This window comes from Lepidochelys kempii, chromosome 9, assembly GCF_965140265.1.
Source record: "Lepidochelys kempii isolate rLepKem1 chromosome 9, rLepKem1.hap2, whole genome shotgun sequence".
Taxonomy (NCBI): Eukaryota; Metazoa; Chordata; order Testudines; family Cheloniidae; genus Lepidochelys; species Lepidochelys kempii.
Window position 1 is genome coordinate 37,439,133 of NC_133264.1, and position 20,679 is coordinate 37,459,811.

Below are 20,679 nucleotides of genomic sequence, written 5' to 3' on the forward strand. Positions count from 1 at the left end.
TTTTTTAATAAAAATATTTTTGCCCACACTTCATCTTTAGTAAGGTGAACAAAACATACTTCTCCTCCTCACATATGAGACATAGATTTTGATTTACTAAATTTGGAAAATGCATGCCAGATTTAATAAAAATAAATCCAAATCTGACTAAAGTTTCCTTCTCAAAGGATGAGAGAGAGAAAATGCAGGGTTTGAGTATGTGTCGCACAGTTCTGTGCACCCTCTGCAGAGTTGCATAGAATATTGTCTTGCGGTTTGGTCTTATTGTTAGGTTGGTAAAGTCTTCTCTAGTGTTATTACTATGTTATTGCAGCCTATAAATCAGGTTAGACCAGGCACAGAAACTTCACATCTTCCCTAACCATGATGAAAATATACATTTTACCCCCTCAAAAAGTTCTTTGAACAATTACCTAGTAGAATTTTGCAAGTATGCAGCAGTCTGCCTCTAGCATGGTTGAGATTAAATTGTGGATGCAGTTGAAGTTGTTTGTGTGCATTTTCTTGCAGGCCTTACTGTAATTATATACAAATGCGGATTTCTGTGAAATTGATTGATTGTGAGACTAGTGTTTAACTGAGCAGGTGTACGCTTTCAAAATCCCATCTTTTCTAAACCCTTTAAAGTTACTAGGGGGCAGCATGCACCACTGTTCTATCTTTCATTACATTGTTTTGGCTCGCAAAGTCCTAGCCAGCTGCCCATCCTTTAAGTTATTTTAGAGCAGCATCTCCAGGCAGTGCTTTGAAGTCGGTGAAATACATATATAATTTAGGCTGACATATTTGGCAGGCCCACAGAATTGTTTCATGGCATGATACAAGTGCTCTCTTAAATTATTTACAAAGAACTGAGGCATTTCCAACAAACCCCAGCTTTGGCATAAAGTTCCAAATACTGTTTTCCCCGTAGTGTGCAGTGAATGAACTTCCTGTGATATAATGTATTGACTCTCTGAACGACTGAGCGTTACAGCACTTACAAAGCTTGGAAGGATTGAGTGAACACAAAATGTACTCATTGGTTAAGGTTTGTTCAGTGATTTTGAAAATGTGAAGTATAAGAATTTGAAGTATTTTTTTTTGTCGTGGCCACCTTTTTGTTCGGGATAACGATATGAGGAAGTCATAAATTACCTGAGTAACTGTGAAGTAAAATTCAACCTAACTTTTGTTGCTGTGGTTTCTAATAGCGCCTACAATATGCTAAGCACTGTACAAAAAGATATCTCCAAAAAGCTTGCATTCTCAAAGGACATAACAGCCCAAGGGAATAGGAAATAGTAAACAAGGTTTTCTTCTTATCAGTTGTTTATATATGTAAACTTTTGCATACTTGCAAAATTCTATTAGCTCATTGGTCAGAGAACTTTTTGAGGGGGTAAAATGTATATTTTCATCATGGTTAGGGAGGATGTGAAGTTTCTGTGCCTGGTCTAACCTGATTTATAGGCTGCAATAACATAATAATATATATATTGCATATGTATGTACAAATTATCCTGTAACCGTGATGTTATAGTTACTTATAGGCATCAGGGAGAGGTGGGATACAAATGAAGAAAGTATTAGGTTTGAATTGCAAACCTTGGATACCCGAGAAGAGATATCAGATGTATCAGGCATCAGATCTGTTTTGTCTAGGTTTGCCATTCCGGCATTGGGAATTAACCCTAGTGAAACTACAGTTACTTTTTACAAGCTGAAAGCTACAATTCTAGTATTTAGAAGCTTCTTGGATAACAGAGAACCCTTCACTGAAGGCAGTGTCTGCACAGGCCTGCATGTCTAGCTTCTAGCAGTGGTCACTGGGCTGCAGGTTGAGAGCCACTGTTAGAGTCTAGCAAACATGGTACTAGATTATCTGCCTGCTGCTTTGTAAATATCTTCTGAAGACATGAATGACTTTTGGTCCACAAGGATGAGCTTTGATCTTGCCTGTGAGCTTTTACTCTTGTACTTTGTATTCCTCTTTAATGCAATACATTAGCCACCTAGTAACTGATGGTTCTAAATGCCTTTTTTGTTGTTCACTGGGAGATGGTACAGTAGGTATAGGTTAGTTATATGCCTGAGTTCTTGCTTTGTTGATATTAACCACTCTGAGTATGTCCAACATTTGGCAGAGTTTCTCTTTTGTTGTGTTTAGGATTGGTATAGAATAAGGAGAGAAGTGTCTCGTGAGATCTGTGGAGTACAGCTCAGATATTCTGCATGCAGATGTGATAGCTACCAGATTTACTACTTTGTATTAGAAGAGTGACACTGAAGAAATGGGTTCAGATAGTGGTTTGATAACTTGTACCAGGATCAAACCAAAATCCAAGTGACCTACTTTGAATTTTCTGAGGATTTATCAGTAATGATGTCCTCATGAATCACCTAACATGTGAGCGAGATGAAATCCACCTTTGTTCTACTCCTGTTATTGAGGAGACCGCTGACAAATATTTCCTGAAAAAAGCTTAGTCAGACCCAAACTGTCGGTATTCCAAGATTTGAATAATTTTTTATCCTTCTTCACCCTACTTGTTCTGTACTAGTTAGTACTTGAGCTCAGTAGAGATCTTGGAGCATTCTGAGCTTGGAAACTTTTCCTGAGCCCATCAGGATTCCTGGAGAATAGCTGGCGGGTTTTTTGTTTTTTTTAACTGATCAATCTCCAGCTGTTAGGGGATTTTTCAAGCTTCCCTCCATCTAAGTGCTTAAGAGGGCCTTGACACAGATGCTCTTTCCACTCCAACAGATGAAATAGGATTGTAGGGGACAGCTCCTTCATGCCAGACAGCCAGAGCCTCTGGGGCTGGTAAGATGGTGTTAAAATTACTCTCCAACTGAATTGTCTCCATCAAGGTAAGGGTAGAAAGGGATGGAAAAGGCTGACTGGCTTCATCTGGGTTCTAGTGTTGAGGCTGCTGCTTCTTGATCCCAACATCTGGTGTAGAGACATGAACTTCTGGTATTCTGTCTAGGCTTGGCAGGCTGGTCAGTTGACCACATATTATTTGTCCATGGTCAAGTGTTGTCACACATTCCATCAAGAATGCCCTGATATAGGCAGTGGCCTACCTTTTTGATTGTGGTATGGTAGTGTGTGTTAGCAAGCCTACACAAATGTCTTAAATCACTAACTTTGCTATACATTTATGTCATCTGTTGGGAAAAAGGCAAACTGACAGAAAGTTGAACATCTTGATTGTCCTGGAAGATTCCAGACAAACACTGTATATGTCTTTATTTGTATACCAAGCTATCAATGCAAAGATATAGATGAAGCAGTTGAAGCTGATAAAGAAAAAGAAGATAATGAAAAGCAGGATGCTTGAAGAGTTGGCCTGCTGCCTACCTAGCATAACTGCATTTAAAAATAACTTTTTTCTTTTATAGTTGCTATGGGTTTCTTTTATTTGTTTAATTTTTCTTTTTTTGTAACTCTTCAGCCTTGAATAACATTGACATTTAAATGCTAATCTAACATTGCTAAAAAAAAGATAATTATTCTTTCGTTTTGTAGAACTTCGTTTCATTTTACATTTTTCTGAGTTAAAATAACTCAGTTAAGTAACTTGGTTTTTGTAATTAGACATGAGTATCTACCTTACCCCTCAGGAGACCATAAAGTCTTAGTCTTTTTTGTTACTGTTGTTACTGTTCTAATAAATTAGTGTGTTTAAAATATTTGGACATTTTGGACATTATTTGACCAAATATGCTGAATTGACCAATTATTTTTGGAGCAGTCGAAGGCCAAACCCAAATTCTCTCTGACAGGGATTCCAAATTGGCGTTCCAAATCTCTTTAAGAATGCACCTAGCATCTGAATGGCAGCCATCGTAGCAAGTGGAGTGGGTCAACCCAATATACAGAAGTATGCACTAATCAAATTTAGAATGATAAATATGTGAATCACTGCTGCTAGGTCTGCATTGGAGAAAAGTGGACAGAGTTGTCTGATCAGTGGATGCGGCTTATGAGAGAGAATACAGTTCTGCCTACTGCTGCTATTTTAGGCATCCAGGTGCAAAAATATTTTAGCTATGGTAATCCGACCTGCTGCTCTTCTTTCAGGCTTTGTTTCATATTGAGAATTCTGTTGTCCATGTTTGTTTGAAAATGGGCTCGGATCCTAATGTTCCGTGATTCCTCTGAAGTCTCTAGCATCTCATGATCTTTCCCATTGGCTACACACAGATGTTGAATGAAAAGCACAAGGGGAAAAGCATGAAATATATTTTGCAGTAAAATGAGTCATCTTCATAAATAACTGTAACTTTAATTTTGGAGGCTTATAAAAACATGTCTCATAACATATTTTCTCCAAAAGGAGGAGAATTAAGGCAACCCTCCTCTCCCACTTTAAGGGAGAAGAGATGGACTCTGAGGGGAACAAAACCTAATCAGTAGGCTAAATGTTGGAGGACTCTCTACAATCTGAAAAAATCCATACATCTTGTGTGGTGCTGTACAAATAATCAGGCTCTAGCTGGTATTTTGTTGTGAGCAAATTCTATTCTAGAAGAAAGGGACTGTCAGTGAGGGCAAGTCTACACTGCAGCGCAGCTGAACCTCTGTAGTGCATCTGGTGAAGATGCGCTATTCCAACAGGAGAGAGCTCTCCCGTCAGCATAATTATTCCACCTCAGCAAAAGGCTGAAGCTTTATTGGTGGGAGAGAGTCTCCTGTCGACATAGAGCTGATGTGGACATACTTAGGTTCCTGTAACTTGTGTCGCTCGGGAGGTGTCTTTTTCACACCCTTAGGGGACGTAAGTTAGGTCGACTTAAGCAGTAGTGTAGACCAGCCCACAGAGAGCCCTTCCTGACTTCTGCAAGGGCCAGCTTTGGCACAGCCAGCCAGCAAGCCCCACCCTTGGCACGGCCAGGCAAGGGGTTTCTGCTGAGTGCACCATAAGGGGAGAAGTGACTTCTGAGAACTGGGCTATAGATAGGCTTGGGAGGATTAGATTTTCATTAATAAATGCTGGTAAATGTTGATTTCACCACACACACAGAAATTAACGAAAAAGTATTTCCATCAATGATGATTGAAATTTCATACAGACAAAGTAAAGAAAATGCAGTGTGAGAAGTTATTCATTTGATTTAAGGATGTTTACTCAGAATATCTTGAAATTTGAGATTGACAGTTTGTATTTTAACGGTTATAAAGCTTTAACTTTTTGAATCTCCACATCTGCTGTCATTAAATGATTCTGTCCCCTATATTGTCCATCCCCCCCATAATTTCCCATAACTGGAAATTTTAATTGATAAAGATAAAAAAGCTTAAAACCCATTTTACATAACTGAAAATTGCAATCAATAAAAAAATAGGGAAAATGCTTAAAAATAAACATTGATATCTGTTGAAAATATATTTTTTTTTAAAAGTCTGCCAAGCCTAGATATAGACAGCTTAGCAGGATGGTGGTATACTAACTATACCTTGAATTTCACCATAAGTGAACTGACAGATAAGAACGCATGTATTATCCTTTTCCTCTCAAAAAATTAAAAAGCAGGATTCTGTATTAGTTGAATCTTCTGAGTAACCTTTGACAGACCCAAGCAGAGTGCACTGCCATGGTCTAGTCTGGAGAGGCACAGGAATATAATGATTCTGTAGTACACTTGTGTCTAAAATGTATCCATGTGACAAGAAAATGACAAAGTATTCTGGTGAAATGAATAGTCTAATCAAAATGAATTTAAATTAAGCGGGGGGGAGGGGGAGGCTGCTGTAGTTTTAGTGCTTTGTGTGAACACATGATATATGGTGATTAATTTTGGAAATTACGAAGCTTTTTAAAATATACATTTGAGGTGTTTGATTTGACAGTCTGAGACTGATATCCATAAAACAGGTGCACCACACGTAACTGTAGCGTCTCTGCTCCACCACCGGTATTTCAATCCTGTCCTGAAAGCTGATGTGAAAATACAGTGCACTCTCATTGGATCTTCCATGCTTCTAGGACTACCAAGGAAGGTTTTAACTGTGTGGATGGCTTCTGTGATGTGGAAACCTGTCTTCTTGGAATTAGACTTAGACCAAGATCTCTCTTCACACACAGCCCCAAACATCCATGAGAGTATAATTATATTTGGCTACTTACAGAAGTGGGCTTGTTTTGTACTGGTAAAAGGCTGGGTCTCCCTGTTCATAAATCTACTTTTGCCACCAACCTTAAATTGTAAATTTAAAAAATAATAGATTCTAAGTATCAGGATCTTGTTGATTCTTGTTGAATATACATATTTTGGTTAATCTGCTTTTTAAATCCTTTAACCTTTTAATAACATGTTGGAAATATTCTGAGTTCTGTTGCTTACTTGGCAAGATATTTCTCCTTACCACATTTCTTCTCCATTTCCATCCTAATAAAGTACAGTATTTAAAATTTGTGCAGCATGATTTTTCCAAATGATGGGAGACCTATGAGTTAAAGCATGGCCAGTGCCTATAATCAACTCCGCAGAGTGTGGGATGGATGTCTGTGGGAGAGGCCATTCTGCATTCTCAGTTTCTCCCTGAGGTACAGATGTTTCCATGCACAACTGTAAAAACTGATGCAAAAGGGAAGGATAAACACGTGACAAAACCCAGAAGTACAACTGTTCGTTTGTTTCTTCTGCAGATGTAGGTGCAGGGAACCAGAGGAATCTCTGTGCCATTTACTACAACAAGAACCCCGGGTTTGAGGTCATCCATGGGTTGCTGGATAGAGTCATGCAGCTGCTGGCTGTGCCACCAAGCAAAGAGAGTGGATATCTAATCAAGGCAGCTGAAGGTAGGAGAGCAGTAGCATGGAGAGGGACCTATAAAGGAGTCCTACGATCCCATTACTATGTGGATTTAATTTTATATTGTCATTAACTGTTGGCACTACAGTACAAGAGTTGTTTTGAATATGTGTTAGCATGCTGAAAAATACTATGGGGCAAATGGGACTTTGTATTCTCATTGCCTCTTACACATTAGGAAATGGAATTGGACTTTTTTTTTTGGTCTCCGTATTTTTAGCTAGCTTCTGTGGTGGTGATCTTTACATAAGAGAGAATCCTAGTACAGTGGATATTTCTTACATGAGTAAGCTGCATGTGTATAGGAATGTGCTCTTCACAATGAGTGAATCCAGCAATTTGAGGGTTAGCTGTCAGTTTATTGAATGAGTTTTAATTAACACCAGGTATCTGCTGCTTTCCTATTGCTAGAAGTGCCTGGAAACAGACAAAAGATGACTCGTTACTCCTAATATTCTAGCTTGAAACGTTATCTAATTATTGTGGAACTAGAGCTGCTGCACAAGTGTGCTGTCTTCTAGACAAATGAGCCTGCTGCTGTATTAGTTATATTTATACAATAGGCCTGATGCTTCTTTATGCCAGGTTAGTTACATGTAGGGGACTGGACATGAAATCCTTACTTACTCTTTATTCTTCGTGTGTGTGTGCGCACACGCAAGAGAGAGGAGTGTGTGCTGGCCCACCAGCAGAAGTGGCTGAGCTGTAACCCCTGTAAAAAAAAAACTTGCTGGAGACCCTCTCTGGGCGAGGCATATGAGGGCTGCCCATCCACAGCCCCCTAGCTTCTGCTCCAGCACCTGACCTCCCACTTCCATGCTGCCCGTTGGCCATGCATTTCCTGCAAGAACTGTACTGGCCAAGGCTCCTGTGGAGTCTTTAGTTGCCCTCAGGTAGGTGCACAGTTGCAAGTCTCCATCTGTTATGAACTAGAACCGTCTAAAGTCAGATATTATTCCTAGATCAATGTTCCTGAGTTGCTTGGCTCTGGTGCATGCATTGGAAGGGTTTTTCAAAGCTTCCAGAAGTTTTGAGAAAGTTTCCAGTTCAGGAAGAAATTATGAATTGTATGGAGAATTCTGTGTCAATTTCTAACTGCTATAACCATCTCTTCCCCTCCCTCCTCTTCTACCTCATCTCCCATGTGTTAAGGAGGCGCTGTACACTCAGTGCCCAGCTGTCTACTCATTCTGATTCCACCCAGCTACCAGAATCCTCCAGCCTTACAACCCCTTTTACTTTTTCTTTATCTTTCTGTCTATCTTTTAACACTGTTAAGGAGCAGTTTAATTCCTATACAGAGAATCCTTGGTTGACAAAATTAGAGAATGTACCCCAGAAAGCCTCCAAAACCTTTCATAAATATATCTTTAAGGAGAAAGTTTTGAGTAAAGTTCTCCTTAATTGGTACCATCAAACTTGCAAAACTCAGATGTGAGAAAGGGGGTTTAATTAAATAAGTGAGCAAAGATTCATCCTGTACATCTGCATCAAAGCAATTCATAAACCATCTTGAACTTGCAGCAAGGCTGTCTCAATGCTGAAAATTTGTGATAATTTTTGTGCTACATTTTCTCGATTTTTGAATGAAAGAGGTCAAATCCCAAGGGTAGCACTGTATATCTCAGGGAAAGTGGGGATTGCAGCATTCCCGGGGCAATGTTGTTTTGGGGATTGGTATCCCATATTCAGCCCTTGTTCCAACATGCTGGAAACATGTTTGTTATCTAAACTACTTTCTGGGCTAGGAAAAGGCCTAGAATAGACTGAGATCTCTGCCTGCTGTATATTCTTTCCCACAAGAATTGGAATCTACTTGTTCCTCTATTTCTTGCCTAGGAAATTTACAGTGGAACTTTCGATCAGAAAATTGTTACTTGAGGATGATGGTGATTTATCTCCACTCCCAACTCTCTTTTCTGGTTTGTTGCATGAGTGTGTTTGTGGGAGGTTTAAAGGGGCCCAGGGACCAAAAAAATCGTGGTAGTTCTTGAGATTACTCCTGAAGCAAGGGCTAGCTGTCTTCCAAAAGAAAAGAAGCAGGAATCTGTACAAAAGAACAAGAACAGGCAGGTCATCCATTCTGTTTCTTAAAATAATGACAAAATCAATATGATAGAGAAAAACAAGACTCTGGGGATAGCAGCTGCTATTTTGTCTACTCACCATTCGTTAGTATACAAGTATGTGAGAGAGAAATTATGACCTCTGTCCTGCTTGAGGAGAAGTCTTAGCTCTGCATTTACTGTAACTAATGACCCTGGCACAACATCTTTGACAGTCCATAAGAAAGCATGTTTGAGTCCAAAGCTCTAAAGCAACTTTGTTAGATATACAGTAGAACCTCAGAGTTACAAACACCTTGGGAATGGAGGTTGTTCATAACCCTGAAATGTTCATAACTTGAACAAAACATTATTGCTGTTCCTTCAAAAGTTTACAATGGAAAATTGACTTAGTAATGTTTCAAAGCTGTATTATGCAGAAGAAAAATGCTGCTTTCTCTTTATTTTTATGTTTAACACAAAATTGTATTGTATTTGCTTTTTTTATTTGTCTCTGCTGCTGCCTGGTCGTATACTTCCGGTTCCAAATGAGATGTGTGGTTGACTGGTCAGTTTGTAACTCTGGTGTTCGTAACTTTGAGGTTCTATTGTATGTGCTGATTTTTTAGTTGTGTGTTGCTGGCTTGTCAACTTACTGAACATAACAGCACATGCAGTCTCCTAGCACTTATCCTTGATGAACATATACATGCTCACATTTTTAATGTAACTTTTTTCTATTTTACTAAGTAATGCCCTTTTAATTCTTGCAGATTTTCAAAAGATTTGCTAGCTGAAGTACTGAAAAATATAGTAAGAGCTGACTGTTGGCCAGTGAAATGTAATGCTGAAAGTACATTGTTCAGGTTGACCATATGGCTGTGCCATCAATCCAGTTCTTGTTCCCAACAGGGATAGGAGCAAGACTTCTAATTCCATTTGTAGGCTGGTATTTTCAAAGGATCCTCAGGGAGTTAGGTGCCTAACTCTTATTGAGTTTCCATTGGAGCTGAGCACCTAACTCCCTTAGGCTGTTTTTGAATATTCTAGCTGTAAATTGTTATTGAACAGACGTGTCGAAAGTGTTTGTTTTATAGCTAGAAATATTTCTAAATGTCATGCATTCTATACTGTATCCATCGCCATAATGTCTGAGCACCTTACAAAGAACAGGAAAAAGATCACAATAAAGAATTCTTATACAATATATAATTATTTTCTTGATACTAGTGCCGTTTAGTATTCCTTCTGTCTCAGCACATATTGGTTCCTTTAATAATTCCAACTCCCCCATAATAATCCTCCTATATCCGCTTACTCTGGAGATACCTAATGAATGGATTAAGACTTGCTATGTACAACAGGCTGCAAACACTTTGTAGCTTTTGGGAGTGGATAAGTAGAATCCTGTTCTGTATGTTTGAAAACACTTCCCTCCTTCCTGTTACAAGAGAGATCCAGAAACTCTCTCAGAATGACTTGTAGATTCCATGCATTTCTACTGACATTGGAATTTAACCTTGGTAACAGTTCAGATGGCTGATGCTCTGGTGCTAGAGTGAATGCAGTGTCACTGCACTAACTTACTTGGAAAGTCCTTGACTGCGGAGAAAGTTGGAAGTCAAAGTTTTTGGGTTTTTTTTACTTGCCTTTCACCCTGCCAATTAAGCATATATGAGAGATAGAATGTCAAGCCAATGATGAAGTAAGGTCAATTGTGTGAAAAACAGATATCCTATAACATCTTATAAGACTGCAGAGCACTGAAGGATTCAAAAAAGAGTTGGTGCTCCTTGCCGTAGAGGTTTTAGATTAGGATATTATACCATGTGTAATCTTAATTTTTATGGAGGAAACCGTTTTAGGAGCTACACCACATGAAAATTTGTACACTTTAAAAATGGGTTTACCATATAAAACCATTTCTGAGCTGGAAGGAGTCAAACATTTTTTGTTTGTGTAGTCTTCAGCCAAATCTTGAAACTAATTTGTGTTTTAGTCCTCTGATAGTTCTGTATTCCTTGTTTAACTGATGGCAGTGGTTTGACTTAATTTGGAACATAAAGTACTGATTTCATTTCAGAAAGTGTCTGAGAAGATAGTTTGTTGCATGTTTAAATATAATTCCCATAAGGCTTCAATGCTGCTTCACCTCCTTTCTGAATTCATCGAGTAAAGTGAAGTGCCTGTGTGTCTGTTCAGTTCTTTTTACCATATGTGCAAACCATGGTTATTGAAGCACCTTCTGTTATACTAACACCTAAATGCCCACTGACTTGACCTTAGGGTCATAGCCTTTTTGCCCCTGTAGCAACACCTGTGGAAAAATTACAGATGCTGGAAAATATGGGTGAAATTGTGATGTTCCTCTGGCCTTCACACCACTCTTTAGTGTAATCTGAGCTGTACAATAAATGGAAAAGAAAAGACGTTGTGAGAGGCCTGGCAGAATAGGCTGTTTTTAAGTGACTAAGTTGAAGGATTTCAACATATATCTGATACTTAGTGATTTCAGTTTCTCAAAGGATGCTATGGCCAGTTAATATTTTCTTGCTACTAGTAGTAGTATTAAAATGATACATTCCTGAAGGGGGAGAATTGAAGTTCTACCCCACTTTGGAAAGTGTACAATACTGACATGTCTGTAGATTAATGGATCCTATAACTATTGGCATAGAAAAAATGTTTTACTTCCTTTATAGCAGATAACAATTCATACATCTATAACCAAACTTTAAATGGGTTAAAAAGAGCAGAGTTTTGTATTGGTCCTCTAATCTGTTCACTCTTAAGTGCTGTTTCTTTAAATAAAATTCTTTTATTGACATTTTAGCTAGTTCCATGTAGTTAGTAATATAAAGACCAAAGTTTATGGACTGTACAGCCATCAGGGAAAAAGAATCGATAAGCGGTCTAAACCCTTTTTGAGTAACCAGTCTATCAAGGAGAAGTAACAAAAAGATATGAGCTGAGAAGAGCCATCCAGTCAACCTGGATATGAAATGCCATCATTCCTGATTCATTTCTCTTTGTTATGGGTTTCACTGTCTTGAAATGGAAACTAACGGCATTTAGACAGATGGATTGAAAGGTAGTGTAATGTGAATCCAAGCTTGTAATCTCTGCTTAAACTTAAAATAACTCTTTCCGATAATTTTGGTCATCTCTTGTTCCTATTGGACCAGTGTACTAGAGAACTATTTTTCTTCACTCCGGTAGCTGAGTCCAGTATCGTAAAAGAGGATGCTGTACTAGGACTCCGGCCCATGCTAGTCTATAGTGGAGTCCTGAAACTTAAAAATACAGGTTTTTTATCTTTAATATCGGCATAACATTCTGCTTTGAAATCCTCAAACACAAGGTGCAATAGTATTAAAAATTCAAAGTATTTACTTGCCAGGGACACCTATGGTACTTTACTAAGTGTTATTAAAATGCAAATATTTAAGATTTGTGTGTGGGAAAATAACCCTTTTTAATGTGCCCCTCCAGCGGCTTTTATCTGATTCTCGAAGCATTTGACAAACATCAATGAATTAAACTTAACAACCTCTGTTTGAAGAAGATAAGTATTGTTATTTACAACTTTCACATAGGTAAGTGGGGCACAGAGGTGAAGCGACTTGCCCAGACTCACAGAAAAGCTCAGCAGCAAAGCTAGGAACAGAAATCAGATTGCTTGACTTTTAGTTCCACGTGCCTTCATAATGAGATTTATCAGAAAGTCTGGGAATAGTATTTATTTCAACAAAAAGGTTTTTTTTAAAATCTGGGTGTGTGTGTGTGTGCGCAAGCCCACAGCACACGCTGCTTTTATACCCTCTGAAACTTGTATGATTTTTTATTTTTGGTGTCGAATATCGGGGTAGCCATGTTAGTCTGTATCCACAAAAACAACAAGGAGTCCGGTGGCACCTTAAAGACTAACAGGTTTATTTGGGCATAAGCTTTCGTGGGTAAAAAATCTGGGTTTTTTACCCAAGAAAACTCATGCCCAAATAAATCTGTTAGTCTTTAAGGTGCTACCGGACTCCTCGTTGTTGTTTTTTGGTGTGTACTTTAACAGCTTTCACAGGACCTTTTTAATATGAGTTCAGTTCATGTCAATCATTCTTGTAGGGCATGCAACAGCTTAATACTGTAGATATGCTGGGAAATGAGCCAGTTTGGATTCAACTTAAAAATTACATACTTACAAATCTTTAGTTTTGCTTCTGTCACTAATTGCCACTTGTGTAATAACATTTAATCTTTACAAAGACTACATTACTTTCCTTCACCTGCCCCCATTTAATTAAATGAAAGGTGTGGTAAAGTGTAGAAAATTTTAATGACACAGTAAATCATAGTAATAGCTTTTCATCTAATAAGGTTTGGCTGTGAAATTATAGAGGTATAAGTAGCTATCTCTCCATAACTAAGAATGTGATGAACATTTTGGTTTTGGTTTTTACAATAAATATGCAACAGACCTGAAGACTCTCTTGAGCTTAGTTGACCTTAATTCACACTGTCCGTCCACTATCTGTAGTGTGATGCCTACAAACCTCTTCAGAGAGGAAGGATGATCCAGTGGTTCAGGTACAGTCTAGGCCTTGGGAGAGCCAGGTTTCATTTCCTGCTGTGCTACAGACTCCCTGTGTCATCGTGACCAAGTCATTTAGTCTCCCTATGCCTCAGTTCCCAATCTGTAAAATGGAGTGATCGCACTTCCCTTTCTCACATGTGTTGTAGGATAAATATGTTAAAGATTGAGGGGTGCTCAGATGCTACTGTACTGCAATGGGGGCCATAGAACCTAAAATATTGTTCGTATGTACAATAGCTAGACAACTTGTGTGCAGTGACCACTGCTTAATCTGCTGTTCATAATCATCTCATTGTTACATTGTGTTCCCCTGTCTGTTGGTGGTATCTACCTGTTATGTCTCATGACTGCAAGGTCTTTGAGGCAGGGACTGTCTTTTCATTTTGTGTATGTATGTACAGTGCCTAGTAGAAAGGACCCTGGCTTCTGACAGTACATCTAGGTGTTACTACAGCGCCGGTATAAACATAATAAATCATGTTTATGCCTCTGCTAGTATAAACTATGCCATTTCTACTTAGATGGCTCATCTTGTCTGTTAACATGTGGAAAATGTACAGCTCCAGTGTTGAGACTATCAAATAGTACAGCATAAAGGAATAAAAAGAAGCTTGTCATGGGTACTAGATGTCTGTCCTCTATTAATGAGGTAGGGAACAGGTGGTCTCCACCCACAGCTTGACAGTGTTCAAATAATGATGACCTTCATTATTACTAACATGAAATCACTAGTTCTCAAACCTTCTCCATCTGTGGGCCACTTTTTAAGATGGAGGTCTTGTGTACCACCACCCCTGCTAATCTCACAATCTAATTCTCTTGAGCAACTTTCCTTGTGGCACCGAGAGTGCTTGGTTACATGAAAAAGTAAGATTAGGACCGTTTTAAGAAGACAAGATAAAACTAAACTCACTTTAATTAGATGGGTGCGGCTGCTTGCTTACTGTCACAGTTTTAAAAAATCTATTTATGTCCTCTTTACATTTACACTTCAATACCAAATTTTCACTTCCTTCTTCATACCCCAGCTGCTCTAATCTTTGCAGGTTGCTGTCGTGTTAATTTGACCTACTGTGTATATACTATCCCTCCAGTTTGGTACTACAGATCTGATCAGGGTTCAATTTACATCCAAGGAAACACCTAAGAAAGATGTGAAGCAACAACCCTGGGTGTGGAAAGTTGTTTTTGTGTTTTGTTTAATTGGCTTGAAAAGCCTCTGGAGGTTCGAAGAGAGACCTAGATTACTGCAAGTAATAGGGAGCTTTGCAACTTGCCTGGCAGATGTTTGAGGATTGAAAAATGACAATAGTTATGTCAAACTCTGTAACACTCTGTGGAAAGAGCAGTGGTCCACTCACCACAGCCTCAAAGCCACTACACTATAAAATTATCTGTGGCCTTTAGTCACTTTGATTCTGTCTGTGAAATTCAAAACTTTTACGGTGTGTGAGAACCTAATAAAAATATGCACCGTCCAATGCAAATATAATGCATTTAGTAGCTTTATATTATATAGCCAGTCATAGATACTCCAAAACAATAGCTAGTGAGACTGTTATCTTGTTTCTAGTCTGCCTCTGAAAGTTTTTGATTGGAGTGTTCTTGTCCTATACTCTCCAAGTAGTCTGGCTGCAGAGGTCTCATCTCGGAAAGGAAAGCTTTGTTAGGTAGGGGAAAGAGGAAGAAAGGTTTTTATCTCAGCCCAATAAAGTGCTTGATGGAAATTTAAAAATACAACACTATCAGCAACTTCTTAAGTGATATAGGTGAGCATGATACCATTGGTGGGATGGGTGAGTGTTGTGGGTGTGTGTTTTTTTTAAAGACGGGGGGGACAAAGAAGTGCAAAGGAAGAAGAAGAAACTGTGCCAAGATAGCTCCTCTCTTAAGCTGAATTGCTGTCATTTGAATTGGCCTGTTTAGCAATATCTTTCTATGGTCCAGCACAGGAGTGGCAGTGGGAAGCATCTGAGCAAGGACTTCTGGTGAAAAGTCAGTGGGAAAGGTGTTTGTTTTTTGCTTCATTGTCAAATCACCTTTTGAGCTGAAAAATATTTTTCTATCCCCCTTCCTTCTGTCATAAGTGTGGTGATTACCTTGTTCCTGCTCCCATCTGGTTTTCTGTATGACTGGGTGGAAACATTCAAAAATATAAAATTCTCCTTTACATCTCAATACATTGCAGTAGTGATTTCACTGTTTACCAGTTCTATGTGAGAGGTCTTCCTTAAGAGGTCTTCCTTATGACCCTGGTATTCCGAGCTCTGATCTGGCTCTAAAGATGTTTTTCTTCTCTCTGCCCTTTGTTCTTTGCTTCATTGCTCTTTCTTCATTGTGGAGACTTCTGGGTTTAATCCCTTGCTTTCCTAATGTGACTATCTTTTTCTAATTGTACATCATAAGTAGTGTCTCTTCCTTAGTCTCAAAAGTCTAGAACCTCCAGCCTGACTCACATATTAAAACATTAGGTTGTCACTATCTTCCTCCTTCAGCCCCTTCCCTCCTCAGATTGCAAACTATTTCATAGCTAGACCAGATATTGTATTTTCAACTGTTTTGTGTCGCCCCCTCCCCCCCAAGATGATTTATATAAGTAGTTAAACATCGTATTACAAGCCTCCTTTCTTTGGGGAGGCAGCATGGTCCAGTGGCTAGGACACTGGACTGGGATCCCAAAGACTTGGGGTGCAGTTCTGTCCCCATTTAAGTCAATGATGAAACTCCCTTTAACTTTAGCAGAGCCAGAATTTCATCCTTCAGTTCTATCCCAGCTCTTGCACTAACCTGCTGTGATCTTATGCAAGACGCTTCCCCTCTCTGTGCCTCTGCTTTGTGCCCCTCCCCCCAATCCGGTCTGTCTTGCCAATTTACATTTTAAGCTCTTTCAGACAGGGACTGTGTTTATGTATTTTGTGCATCATCTAATACAATGGGGCCCTCCCCTGATCTCAGCTGAGACCTCAGTGGTCTACTACAAAACATATGTAAATAATGGTCATTTTTATGTATCCAAATTAAAAGCCCATAAAATGGGTGGATGTAAAAAGCAGTCATGTAAGTACTGTTTGTTAAAATAGTTCTAATTTTACTTAGCCCTGATTATTCTGGTTTTTTGTTTTTGTTTTTTTTCGGTGTAACTTTTTAAGAACTGGTGTAGACCTTTTCCCACGTATGCATCTGTTGTGACAGAAATGTAGAGACACATTGCGTGCCATCTGTCTTGTGAGATTCTGATTTTAAAGTTTGGGGCTCATCAGCCTGAAGTATGCTAAAAAACACAACGTCCGGCTCCTTGTAATGCAACATACAATTAAACAGTTGTTAGTATTCAAACAAGATTTTTTAAAAATTAATTTCTGAGGAAAATCATTCATCTTGAAATTGCTGTAAAATTCCAGACCTAAGCAGAGCCTTCCAAATCTTTCTCTTTAGAACACACACATGTTTCTCTTGCACTTAACTGGCAAGTGTTGAGTTCAGGATTCTGTTCTCCTTGCACAGGCGGATGCAGTAGACACCCAAAACAGAATAATTTTCAGGAAAATCTTCCCTTCAAGCTTGTTTTGTAAAGAGTAGGAAATGTGGACTCCTGTGACTGAGGAATTGACTTTACGTTCACCTAGAATCACTGAATTTTCAAGTTGAAAATGGTTTATTTCATCCTTAACATAGCTAAAAATCTTAGTCCTAATAATCTTAAAAATTCCCCTTAAAGATGAGTGATGGCTGAGGTCTTCAGTTTAATTATATAGTATTCTGCAGGTTAATTTGCTAGGCTGTTTTCTAAATAGCAGGAAAAGTGACAGTCATGAAAGTCCAATCACAAGTGGTTCTATGAATTTCAAACCAGGTAATGTCAGCATATCACAAAAGAAGATGGCTTACTCTGGGGCTTGAAATCAAATAATCCAAATAAAATAGACAGTTTTTCTGTCCAACTTAAATAAGGTCTTTCTGATGCACATGTAGACTGTGACTTGACTCTAGACTTACTATTATTTAACATTTATATTTGGGTCTACCTAATGGAGCCCTGTTGTGCTAGGTGCTGTACAAGCATATAATAAATTGCAGTCCCTGCTCCAAAGAGCTTTAGAAAATTAGATTTAATAATACTTTGTTCCCCAGTCTGTCTGTCAGATTCAAAGGACTTTAATGTTTTGGGAGGGTTTCCTTCCTTTTGATGATCAAAAGTAGATGAAAGGTAGCCATTGAATTGGAGGATTAGGCTTTCCAATGTTAAAGACTTTAGGTTCTGTAAATATTTCATTTCAAGTGTAAATTAAATGGTTATACATTTGAAAAAAGTCCGGTCTTTATGGTGGTTTGCCGTTAGGAATTCTCCTGTCTTATAAATGAGCAATGACATAAATAATGCCAGATTAACATTTGGGTTAGACAGGATGTAAGGTTTCACTGTACTTCAGTGTGAAACCACTACTTAATCATGTATAGTATTACTGAGATCTGGATTTCGGAATGGTCCTTAAAAATAGACAAAGGTGTGTAGCTGCTTCATAAAGTTAGCTTATATAACACAGGTAAATTCTGATCCCGGCCTGCCATTTTTCCTAACTGCTGCACCAAAGCAAATGCTGTGAGCTTAGTGCATTTACTGTGCACATGTGAATTCCTAAAGAAACATACAGAAATGGTGGGAGAATTCTCCCAAGGATTTGTATTCAATATATACTATACTCAGTATAAATTTTTCCATGGGCATATAATTTAGACACTCATTCTGTTCTGCTTTCAAAGAATAAATTAAATCCTGTCATTGAAATCAGTGATCTGAATCACTCATTTCCCTTAGTCATCCTCAACATTCACAGAGATAATCAGGCTCTTGTGGGAGTGGTAGGAGTACATTATTTTTGCAGATAATGTTCAATTACATTGGAGGTTCTGTATCTATATGTACAACACTGTTTTACTGCTCCTATTTTGTTTCCTGTCTGTTATATTTCTAAGCTACCAAATGACAAAGTTAAAATACCAGCACAGAGTTTATTCTAGTACTCCAACTACTACTGCCACAGGGGGAGCAAGAATGAGCAAGAATTCTAGACTAGAGTTTGGAGTAGATGGGATGGAAGTTGCTTTTGTGCTCCAGTACAACAGGAAGAGAAATACTAGTATAGAGACAGCTTTGGAGCCTATATAAATAACATGGTTCCTTGGCATGTTTGTAACCATTAACTGTGGGCCCAAACAGTGTTATGACTGTGGACTGCAAGTGTGTTTGAAAACTATTTCAGGCATTGTTAAAAGCCAGAGTATGGACAGGAACTAAATAAACAGAATTTCAGCCAACATATTACGATAACATATACCCAGATCTGCTGGGAGGGTTTTAGAGCAGACACATCCATAGAAATAAAATCATTACAAGTCACAGAGATACTCTAAGATGAGTATAAGCTTCTATTTTATCTAAATATGACTTACAAATATATTATAAAAAGAAAAGGAGGACTTGTGGCACCTTAGAGACCAACAAATCTATTTGAGCATAAGCTTTCGTGAGCTACAGCTCACTTCATCGGATGCATTCAGTGGAAAATACAGTGGGGAGATTTATATACATAGAGAACATGAAACAATGGGTGTTACCATACACACTGTAAGGAGAGCGATCAGGTAAGGTGAGCTATTACCAGCAGGAGAGCCGGGGCGGGGGGGAGAAGGGGAACCTTTTGTAGTGATAATAAAGGTGGGCCATTTCCAGCAGTTGACAAGAACGTCTGAGGAACAGTGGGGGGACAGGGAGAATAAACATGAGGAAATAGTTTTACTTTGTGTAATGACACATCCACTCCCAGTCTTTATTCAAGCCTAAGTTAATTGTATCCAGTTTGCAAATTAATTCCAATTCAGCAGTCTCTCGTTGGAGTCTGTTTTTGAAGTTTTTTTGTTGAAGAATTGCCACTTTTAGATCTGTAATCGAGACCAGACTGGACAATCAACAGACTGGATTTCTACATAGAGTGCTTCCGCCGACGTGCACGGGCTGAAATTGTGGAAAAGCAGCATCACTTGCCCCATAACCTCAGCAGTGCAGAACACAATCCCATCCACAGCCTCAGAAACAACTCTGACATCATAATCAAAAAGGCTGACAAAGGAGGTGCTGTCATCATCATGAATAGGTCGGAATATGAACAAGAGGCTGCTAAGCAGCTCTCCAACACCACTTTCTACAAGCCATTCCCCTCTGATCCCACTGAGGGTTACCAAAAGAAACTACAGCATTTGCTCAAGAAACTCCCTGAAAAAGCAGAAGAACAAATCCGCACAGACACACCCCTGGAACTCCGACCAGGGGTATTCTATCTGCTACCCAAGATCCATAAACCTGGAAATCCTGGACACCCCATCTCAGGCATTGGCACCCTGACAGCAGGATTGTCTGGCTATGTAGACTCCCTCCTCAGGCCCTACGCTACCAGCACTCCCAGCTATCTTCGAGACACCACTGACTTCCTGAGGAAACTACAATCCATCGGTGATCTTCCTGAAAACACCATCCTAGCCACTATGGATGTAGAAGCCCTCTACACCAGCATTCCACACAAAGATGGACTACAAGCCGTCAGAAACAGTATCCCCGATAATGTCACGGCAAACCTAATGGCTGACCTTTGTGACTTTGTCCTCACCCATAACTACTTCACATTTGGGGACAATGTATACCTTCAAATCAGCAGCACTGCTATGGGTACCCGCATGGCCGCACAGTATGCCAACATTTTTATGGCTGACTTAGAACAATGCTTCCTCAGCTCTCGTCCCCTAATGCCCCTACTCTACTTGCGCTACATTGATGACATCTTCATCATCTGGACCCATGAAAAAGAAGCCCTTGAGGAATTCCACCATGATTTCAACAATTTCCTTCCTACCATCAATCTCAGTTGACCAGTCCACACAAGAGATCCACTTCCTGGACACTACAGTGCTAATAAGCGATGGTCACATAAACACCACCCTATACCGGAAACCTACTGACCGCTATTCCTACCTACATGCCTCCAGCTTTCGCCCAGACCACACCACACGATCCATTGTCTACAGCCAAGCTCTACGATACAACTGCATTTGCTCCAACCCTCAGACAGAGACAAACACCTACAAGATCTCTATCAAGCATTCTTACAACTACAGTACCCACCTGCTGAAGTGAAGAAACAGATTGACAGAGTCAGAAGAGTACTCAGAAGTTACCTACTACGGGACAGT

The 20,679-nt window shown here is 39.1% G+C and overlaps 1 protein-coding gene across 3 annotated transcripts in view; it reads left to right on the top strand.

The window, feature by feature from the left end:
- The window catches only part of FARSB (phenylalanyl-tRNA synthetase subunit beta), a 53,408-nt gene that overhangs the window by 23,398 nt on the left and 9,331 nt on the right, over nucleotides 1-20,679 (top strand). For 2 of the 3 annotated variants that reach the window (XM_073359947.1, XM_073359946.1), the window contains exon 16: nucleotides 6,639-6,791. The exons of the other annotated variant lie outside the window; for it this stretch is intronic. In XM_073359947.1, coding sequence (XP_073216048.1) covers nucleotides 6,639-6,791 — 153 coding nt within the window. The remainder of the gene's footprint in view (nucleotides 1-6,638; nucleotides 6,792-20,679) is intronic. 3 annotated transcript variants of the gene reach the window in all.